This window comes from Sinocyclocheilus anshuiensis, unplaced genomic scaffold (genome assembly GCF_001515605.1).
Source record: "Sinocyclocheilus anshuiensis isolate Anshui unplaced genomic scaffold, SAMN03320099.WGS_v1.1 scaffold590, whole genome shotgun sequence".
Taxonomy (NCBI): Eukaryota; Metazoa; Chordata; class Actinopteri; order Cypriniformes; family Cyprinidae; genus Sinocyclocheilus; species Sinocyclocheilus anshuiensis.
Genome location: NW_015544192.1, coordinates 505,899 through 515,898, shown reverse-complemented (window position 1 = coordinate 515,898; position 10,000 = coordinate 505,899). Strand labels below are relative to the sequence as shown.

Below are 10,000 nucleotides of genomic sequence, written 5' to 3'. Positions count from 1 at the left end.
TGGCGGCAGGAGTTGCTGGAGCTGCTGATCCGGCCCCAAAGGCAAACACACTATTGTTGCTCCCTGATGCTCCAAATCCACCAGTGCTTCCAAACTGGAACCCTCCTTCAAAACATTTCTTATTTCTTACCCAATGTTAAAAGTAGGAGCCTGACCATAGCTGAAGCCTCCACCAGAGGGAAAGCAGGCATCCAGATGAAAGACATTTCTTACCCAATGTTAAAAGAAGGAGCCTGACCATAGCTGAAGCCTCCACCAGAGGGAGGATTTAAAGCAGGCATGGCAGGACTGGCAGCAGGAGTTGCTGGAGCTGCTGATCCGGCCCCAAAGGCAAACACACTATTGCTGCTCCCTGATGCTCCAAATCCACCAGTACTTCCAAACTGGAACCCTCCTTCAAAATTAACAAATGGGGTAACCGTTACATAGATGCATACAAATATCTGGAAAGTTTCTGGCAGGCTTTACTAGGTAGTATGGAGGTCATTTTCACCCTCAAAAACTCAGTTTGAATTTGTAAATCATCCCCCCCTTGCAATGAATGTCAGCGATTACCATCAATGATTTTGGTAGTACTTTAAAGGTAAAATGCATTTAGGACATTGCTAAATCTCTGTTGTGATCCACTCAAGTAGTTAGTCATACTGGTTTAGGATGACATGAGATTTTCAGTAGGGCTGTGTATGGATGGGTATTGTTTACATTTTATCGATACCGATACTGCTTATCGATACCAGTACTTATCGATACTGTTATTGATACTATTTGGTGCAAAAAGATATGAAGTGAAAAGTTGTTGAACATTTCAAGTTATTTTATTACTGCTGAACTTTAGCAACTGTATTACAGTTCTTCAGTCAAGAGCAGTGGATTATTTTTCTCTTTGTGTTTTATTTTACTAACATTAAAGGAATAGTTCACTCAAAAATGAAAATGGTGTCATCATTTACTCACTCTCAAGTTGTTTTAAACCTGAATGAGTTTCTTTCTTCTGTTGAAATTAAGTTATTTTGAAGAATGTGGGAAACTAAACAGTTGCTGGTCCCCAGTGACTTTCATATTTTTTTTTCCTACTATTAAAGTCAGTGGGGACCAGCAACTGTTTGGTTACCCACATTCTTTAAAATATCTTCTTTTGTGTTCAGCACAAGAATAAATAAAAATTAATACATGTTTGGTACAACATGACTGAGTAAATAATGACAGAATTAAAATTTTTGGGTGAACTATCCCTTTAATGACAAGCGGCAGCATGTTTAGTACTGACCCTTTAAGAGCTGCATGCATCCATTTCTCTCTGAACTGTTTACTTTCACTTTAGACATAATTAACTGTTTATATGTAAACCTTGTGTGTTTTTGAACACACAACTAAGATAACCAAGTACTCGGGTACTGTTTGACCGGCCTTTTAGTGTACGGACGCTTCGAGTGTACGCGCTCTGAATAAGCACATGTTAGAACAGGACGCTAATAAAACATTTAACCGGCAAGGCTTTAAAGCACGCGGAAATAATGTACTTTTGTGATTGCGAATAAGTCTCGTGAGCATAACTCTACCGAATCAACATTTGATGTGAATGTGTCTCGCGAGTTTCAGTTGGAGCTGGAGCTGCGAGACATAATACAGCGCATTGCTTGAGGTAGATGTTGTGTTTTGTTAGTAAATGTTTCATTATATTACCAGTGTTGCCTCCTTCGTTCACTGTTACACTACTGCATATATTGCATCGTTTTGTAAAACGTGAGCCCACACTTTCGAACGTTTCACTCTTGCCGCGATGACGGTTTGGATTGCACGGCAAACACACACCGCACATGCGCATGGATATCACATGCACGTCGAGCAAATGTCAGCCACATCATTCATTGAAGGGAAGTGACAAGCAGCAGCTTCTAATTCGTCGTTAACATTGAAGCATACTGAGATAAAACCACGCAAGTATCGATAACAGTATTGTTTGTCCTGAAGCTTTTCGGTACTCCGGTATCGCCCCAATTACGTACCGGTCCAAAAAAAAATACCGGTTCTCGGTACCCATCCCTAGGGCTGTGTATCACCAGCAAAGTCACGATACGATACGCATCACTGTTTATTACGTTTGAAATATGGATATTTATCTTACAAAAATATATACGAAATGATACGATACGAAATCGTATCATGATACGGGACTGCGCTGAATTTCACCTCAGAAGAATTTAGTAAAACAGCTGTTTATTAAACACTGCATACTATAGGGCTGTTGCTAACTACTGGCAGAGCAGGCAGTTGCCCTCTGCATTACGAAGGGCCTCCATAACTCTACCACAGTACAATATAGGTAATGGCATATGTTTCATGTTTACATTGTGCACTCCACTCCCCACCAGGTACAGCAGTGTTTCCCAACCTTTTTTTTAGTCGCGGCACCCTTTGGAAATTTTAACAAACTTGTGGCACCCTACAAAATTAATTTTGTCACGATATTTGAATTTCTAACTTCGATATGATAATTTGAAAAGTATAGATACTCGGTACAACAGGGAAGAACTGCAGAATATAATGTCATACAGATATTTTTAATATTATTAAAAAATTATTATATAATAGATGCTTTTTTGAACATTTTAGCAATTTAAAAATATTAAAAAATGATTTTTTTACACTGCACCCCTGCTCTCGACAGACGGCACCCCGGTTGGGAAACACTGAGGTACAGTATTCTGATTGTTTGCATCTTGTTTTTAATCCCATAAATAATAATGTACTCGTTCTAATAAATTTATATTGTAATGTACTCATTCTAATATATTTCAATCTTAACATTGCTGGTAGGTTATCATTGCACAAATCAACACACTCTCTCTGTTAAAAAAATAAAAATTAGAAGAGTTCTAAACTAATGCGCTGTCTTCACTGTATCTCATGCACACACGTTAAGTCACTCACGCTGCATGTGCGCACAGACATTCTTTAGCGCTGCCCAGCAATTTTATCAATAAAATAGCTTAACCGCTGAAGAGCTACATTATCTTTCTCAACAAGGAGCTGGTAACATCATAGTTTCTAAAGCAATTAAAGCCACAGATTCACTGTTAATAGAGAAACACGGCAAAACGGTGGTAATGTATACATACACAGCCTCTCTCTCTCTTTCATAAATGAACACTTGATAAATTACACTTATCTGAGAATAGAATAGTGGAGATCGCTCAACTGCAAGCTAACCAGTGTTTTCAGAAAGCAAGCGCATTTATCCACAGTGGAGTGAGTGCATGAGCACATGGTTGCCAGGTTGACAAACAAGTAACACACTTAGCAGATATTTCCGTATTGCGCAAGTGGGAAGCTCTGTTTTGAGGATTAAGTCTCTTTATATCAGGCAACCCCGGTTGTGTTCCTCTGCGGCCAGATTAAACCTTGTTGTAGCCTATATATTATGCTCTATTCATTTTTTAGAAACTTTGCCCTTTTCTACTCCATTTTAAATGCTGCTCTTGTATTCAAATTAAGCGCGGTCCACTGCAGCACACGTGCAGGGACGGCTGTATCGATACTCGTATCGTCAAATCTCTGCGACAATACATTGTCATATCAATGTATCGAACACAGCACTAATTTTCAGTAAATGTTCTTTTTTTTCTGCTGATGTTAACAGAAGTCTCTCTGACCTTGGCATGTGGAGGAAGCAGCAGATCCAAACGTAGGTGCAGGGTTAGCTTGCTGACCGAACACAGGGGCAGAATTGGATTTGGATCCGAAGGCAGAAGCTGGGGAAGTGATGGCCGAGAATGAAGGTGCTGCTGACCCAAATGCAGGAGCACTGGGTTGAGACGCACTTTGACCAAAGATGGGGGTCTGTCCAGATCCAAAGCCAGATGAAGGTGTGGCAGAACTGAAGACAAATGGGGAAGGGTTGCCAGGTGGAGCTGCAAGAGATCAGTGAAATTAGACACATTTGTACACAATGACATACAAAATATCAAAAGCACACAAGACAACAATGGGATATTTGGTGGCAAACTAACCGGAAGAGGCTGGGGTCGAGGACGCAGCAGCACCAAAAGTGAATGCAGGGGAGGATGAATTTGTGCCCGAGCCAAATTGGAAGGGTTGTGCTGGGGCAGGTGCAGCAGAAGGTGCCGCAGGAGGTGTCGGCTGGCTGTCCTGCGGCTGCTGTCCAAACATTAAAGTCTTTTCCATGGTATGTTCAGTGGAGGTACTCTGGCCAAATACAAAGGTACTTGAGGGAGCAGGTGTGGGAACCAGGGAAGAGATAGTGGGAGTGCCGAAAAGGCTGGGGGTGGAGCTGGAGGAAGCTGGGGTGCTTGAAGAGTTGGCCATGAAGCCAAAAGTGGGCTTTAGAGCAGATGTGTCTGAAAAGCACAGTCATACAGTCAGACTGAGGTACTACTACAACATGGTATAACTAAAGCCATAAGGAAATTAGAAAAGACACCTTCACTCACCTGTCATGCCCTGTCCAAAACTAAATGACGGTTTTGGGGGTTCTGCTGACTCTGCAGGTTTCCCAAATGTAAGTGTAGGATTGGGGAAATCTTTTGGAGGGTCCAGCTCGCCGAAAGAGAAGCTCAAGGTTGGTGCCGGTTTGTCAGCTTCCTTGGAAGCACCGAATAAGACAGCACCGGAGGGTGCGGAGATGTCCTTTTTCTCTTCGGTTTTTCCGAAGGTGAAGGTGGACGTCACTAGCGTTTGCTCTTTCGTTGATGGCTCCCCAAACTTCGATGCAGAAGATTGAGCTACTAAAGACTTGCCAAAAATAGGAATGACATTCGCTGCCGTCGTTGTTGCGGTGGTTGAAACTGTTTCTGAGGGAGCAGGAGCATCATCTTTCTCAGCTTTGGACTGGGGCACAGAGAAACTAAAGGATGAATCTGTGCTTCCTTTGTCACTGGGTTTAGCTCCAAACAAAAATGCTGAACTTTCAGTGCCAGAAGCTTGAGAGCCAAAAGTGATTCCACTACCGCCACCAAATTTAAATCCTGTACTAGAATCCTGAGATTTAGTCTTTTTTTCAAGCGAGTCATCCATGGATCCACCAAATGTAAAGGCCTTTGACACGCTCTCTTTTGTTGCTGTGGATTCTGATGAGGCACTACCAAGTTTGACCCCACCAGAAGCTGCATCCGAGGATAAGCCTCCAAATTTGAAGCCCTCTGATTTTGAGGTTGAGTCAGAGGACCCAAATCCAAATTTAAATCCACCTGTGGTGGAAGTAGTATCTGAGAAAGTGCCTCCAAACTTCAGTCCAGCAGAGGTCGAGTCCGTAGAGCCGGTACCAAACTTAAAACCGGATGAACTTGATTCTGTACTGTTGGACTGAACGCCAAAAGATGAACTAAAACCTGAAAAAGAAATGAGAATTCTGGTCATCAGCCTGCTTCTACTAAACAGTAAGCAGCTGCTTCGAAGTCTCCTGACTTATGGAAATATCATTGCAAGGCACTTTACCTTTGGACTCTATTTTAGCTCCTGGTTTTGCTGACTGGCAGGCCACACACTGCTGGTCCTCTGCCTTATTCTGAACACAGCACACTTCACACTCCCAGCTCCCCTCAGGTTTCTTGAACTTGTCCCCGAATCCTAACAAAGGCGCAGCAGTGCTTGCAGGTGCAGAGACTGGAGTCGAGACCGCTGCGGCTACAGCTCCTGTAATAGACCAAGGAGTAAGACATGAGGTATGCAAATATTTTTTATTTGTGGGCATTAAAATGTTTTAACTCTTAACTGCAAAACTAAAACTTTACCAGGTTTAAAGCTCTGACAGGCTACACATTTCACATCCTGTGTCTTGTTTTGAACCATGCATACATCACAATCCCAAGACCCCTCTGGCTTCTTAAATTTGTCCCCAAATCCTAACAGTCCAGTTGCTGAAGCAGCAGTTGTTGTTGCTGTGGTGGCTGTAGAAGAGGTGGCAGAGAGGGTGGACGAGGCCTCAGAAAGAGCTGGTAAAGTCAGACTGGATTTCACTCCAGTCCCAGGTTTGGCCGTGTCACAAGCTACACATTTAACTACGTCCGGTTTGTTCCTGACCAAACATGTGTCACAGTCCCAGCTACCAGCTGGAGGAGCAAAGAGGGAGCTGATGCTTGCAGGAGCTTCTGTGGGTTTACTGTCCGATTTAGAGGCAGAGTCTGTGTTGGGTGGCGGTGCAAGACAAGCCATACACATCTTATCCGAGGACTTGTTTTGCAATAGGCAAGTGCCACAGCTCCATGACCCTGCAGGTGGCCTGAACTTGTCACCAAAACCAGAAAGAGGAGCCGAGGATGTTGATGTAGACGGCAAAGGTTTATAAACTGCGTTCTGAGCAGGGGATGCAAATCCTGAAAATAAGAAAAGGGTAAATGCATGCAAAAAACAATGACCTTGAAAACTTTACATGGAAAAATCAGGAAAAGCCAGTCGTACCAGGTCCCTTAAGTATATCCAATACACTGCCCTGTTTTAAGACCTTGGCATGTTTGAAGGGTCCTTCAAACTCCTTTTCTTCACTGGCCACTGATTTGACTGCAAAACATACCGAATAGTAGTAAACACTGTAACTAAACTTCAAATGAAAATACATCTGCTTTGCAAATCAAACCTTACCTGGTGCTACCGTTGGAACAATTTTCCCATTGGAATAAGAGGGGCCCGTCTTCATAGTAGGCGCACTGAAGGTGAATCCAGACTGCAGGGAAGAATCATTATTATTACATTTCCTTGTTTTGTATTAAACGTAAAAGCGTAAGAGAACAAAGGAGACCTACTGATGGAGAGAAAGATGGAGGACTGGCAGCTGTTGCCTTGACGATAGGTGAAGAAAACGTGAAGGGGACAGATGGTGGTGTGGATGGTGCAGCTGGCTCCTGATAAAAAAAATAAAAATGGTGCATTACAAATACTCGTCCACCATAACTGCTATGAACCTCTGTCAGTTTGATAAGCCAAGACTACACCAGACAGAAGGCACAATTCTAAGGGGTCAGAGGGGAGGTAATACCTTATTTGCTGCCAGTACCTCAGAGGCAGTTGCAAATGGTTTTGTGCTGGAGGTGAGAGATGAGGAGGGGGGAGGAGAGGAGAAATTAAATGTTGGCAAAGTGAAATTGCTAGGAAGAGAGGCAGGCGGCAGGTCTGGTTCCTCGGCAACCTGAAAGGAGAACAGTTTACATGAGCATCAAACCATTCCGTTGGACAGCTTCAAAATAAGCTCTACTCTACTCAAGTCTCTGACCTCATCGTCAGGTTTTTTGGATGAAGGTCTGATGGACCTTTCCCTCTTCATTTTGCCCCCTCTTGAACCAGCGCTACTGGCTGCTGGAGTGCTGGACAAGGGGTAGGACAAACTGCTTGTGCTGGGGACAAACAAATTGATGGACTGAGTACATATGCAAGTGAAGCCACTAACAGTTCTCCTTGTCCCATTCAAAAAGAAAAGAGAATTCTAAAACGATCACAACAAATTTATTCACTCTTACCTGGGAGAGCGAGCCTGGGCATGATCTGAAATTGGAGGAGATTGTCTTATCGGCTACAAAAGGCAGAGAAAACAAAACAAGTTAGTTCTCTGGAAGATCTCAAAACGCAGACTCCATTGCTATAATCCACTTAATTACAGTGCTTGCCGTTTTTGTAGACAGTTTCAGCGTTAGGTGGACAATGTACATTACTGTTCAAGTTTGAGCTGAGTAAGATTTTATTTTTTTTTTTATGTTTTTGAAAGAAAAGTCTTTATGCTCACCAAGGCTGAATTTATTTTAAACAGTCAAAAAGTGCTTAATGCTTCTATGTAGGGCTGTGACGGTGGCAGATTTTTACCACCGCGGTGGTAATGGACCAACTACCGCCGGTGGCGCAGTGTTGATATATAATTAATATTAATTATAGGCCTATATATAATTTATGTATAAATCTGTCAGTGAACACGCAGTCTGCAAAACACTAAATAAATATCAAAGAAATAATACAGTTAAATAAGAAAGTAGCCTAAATTAGGAAGTTAAATACACCGTCTACCGGATGCGAGCGGTGCAGCATGACACGACACGACAAAATACTAGGCTATAGAACTCATTATAATCAGTGATGCTACACTGGATGCAGCGCGGCACGACATGACAAATCCCCGACAGTAAACTGCCTCGTCCTGTTTATGAGGTACTGACACAGAGTTCAAATGTCCTGTGTAGACAGACTCAACCTGTTGCAACACGGCGGTGTCGCGTCCGGTGTAGACACGGTTAACTGTTTCGCCGCCAAGCAAGCAGGCGCATTAACTCCTCATCTGCACGCACTCTCTGTGGAATAGGAATCGTTGCCACATTTCTTGTTAACATCTTCCATTTATCGCCATCTCGTTTGTATTTGGCCAGTTTGGAGAAAGCCTCACCAAACCTGACCAGCCAGGCATTTGCGATCACAGGAACTTGAAGACACTTGTACAAACGTGGATGGGTGACATGAATGGAGATGGCTCCAGATCGGCGATGTAGTATTTGGTTTCCCAACAAGGTCCAATCGCCCAACACAAAATGAATTTACTGAATGCATAAACTGTATTTTCCTGCGCTCAAACCTGCCAATCTAAAGGAAACGCTATGTATGGCGTTTGAGGTAATTTGTGAATTACCATAGACTTATAGTCTAAATAAAAAAATTTGCAACTATTACTGTTATTACACTTGTATAAAAAACTTCGTATTATGCTTGTTATAGAGTGCGTGACGTCACGTGCTCTACCGCCGGTGGCAGTAGACAACCGCGGTGACAACCAACCACCGTCACACAGCCCTACTTCTGTTGACTTTTTTTTTTTTTTTTTACAGAAATTAATAAAGACCCCCAAAATGTATTCAGCTGAATTGCAAGCACTGGCAGTTCCTTCATTTTGTTTGATTTATTTATAAAAATAAATAAAGTAAAAACCCACACACATTTATCCCAACCAATTAAAAGATGTTATTCAAATATACCCCTCATTACAGTTGTTTTATAGTCATATGGTGAATTCTACTGCAGGATGCAGTGTTAATGATTGAACTCACAGTGTCCCTGTTGTTTTTCTCCACTCCTCTGTTCACTCCACCTGGGGTAAGTGATGGTCTAAAGGATATTGAACGGTTACCAGACACTGCAGCAGCTGCAGGGACCACCAGCTTTTGCACAGGAGGGACTGACGGCTCCAGCTGTGTATCGAAGGAACAACATTACAAATAGAGCAGACAGTTCCCTACACCACTGCACAAACAATATAATATGTTCCTGTGGCCTAGTGGTTGAGCATTGCATTAGCAGCGCAAAAGGTCATGGGTTCGATTCCCAGGGAACACACTTACTGGTAAAAAACATATAGCCTGAATGCACTGTAAGTCGCTTTGGATAAAAGCGTCTGCTAAAGGCATAAAATAAAAAAATAAAAAATATATATAATAATTTGTAATTACCCATACAGGGATTTTATAATTCTACATCCATATTTTCAAGACCTCAGTACAAGTGGCAATCAACATGAACAATTAATGGACATCAAAGGCATGAACAGGCTGCTATGATTCATCAAGTGTGCTCACTTGAACTGCAAAACAACAATCTCACAGCCCTGGATATTTTGGACTATGGACATCCGCCACAAATGGTTATTACAGGCTTTAGGTTTCTAGTGTTGGGTGAATAGGCACATTGTTTGGGATTAGTAGCCAGCTGCCACAGTTGTTTACAGTTAAAGACAAGCAGCAGAAGCAAAGTAAAAGTTGCCAATTTTACAAGATCAGGGGTTAATTTGACTCCTTAAAGTGACTTGCAGGGGTATTTTCTTTTTACCTTTGTAATGGCATAATTTTCATCTGTCAAATTCAAAAATGTATGTTTTTTTTCATTTCTATTTAAAACAATGTAATAATAAGTAGAATAAGACAATCATATGAAATAAGTATTAATAAAAAAATTAATTTGTACTACAGAGGTGGCACAGAAGAACACAAGTGGCTTGTAGGTAAATTTTCAGAAGTTT

The 10,000-nt window shown here is 42.0% G+C and overlaps 1 protein-coding gene across 1 annotated transcript in view; it reads right to left on the bottom strand.

The window, feature by feature from the left end:
• The window catches only part of LOC107696513 (nuclear pore complex protein Nup153-like), a 26,064-nt gene that overhangs the window by 1,558 nt on the left and 14,506 nt on the right, over positions 1 to 10,000 (bottom strand). The window contains exons 8-20 of the mRNA XM_016496871.1: positions 9,036 to 9,176; positions 7,470 to 7,522; positions 7,226 to 7,346; positions 6,992 to 7,141; positions 6,759 to 6,857; positions 6,598 to 6,679; positions 6,418 to 6,516; positions 5,751 to 6,332; positions 5,455 to 5,652; positions 4,452 to 5,348; positions 4,011 to 4,358; positions 3,654 to 3,911; positions 214 to 394 (exon numbers count right to left, since the gene is read on the bottom strand). Coding sequence (XP_016352357.1) covers positions 214 to 394; positions 3,654 to 3,911; positions 4,011 to 4,358; positions 4,452 to 5,348; positions 5,455 to 5,652; positions 5,751 to 6,332; positions 6,418 to 6,516; positions 6,598 to 6,679; positions 6,759 to 6,857; positions 6,992 to 7,141; positions 7,226 to 7,346; positions 7,470 to 7,522; positions 9,036 to 9,176 — 3,209 coding nt within the window. The remainder of the gene's footprint in view (positions 1 to 213; positions 395 to 3,653; positions 3,912 to 4,010; positions 4,359 to 4,451; positions 5,349 to 5,454; positions 5,653 to 5,750; positions 6,333 to 6,417; positions 6,517 to 6,597; positions 6,680 to 6,758; positions 6,858 to 6,991; positions 7,142 to 7,225; positions 7,347 to 7,469; positions 7,523 to 9,035; positions 9,177 to 10,000) is intronic.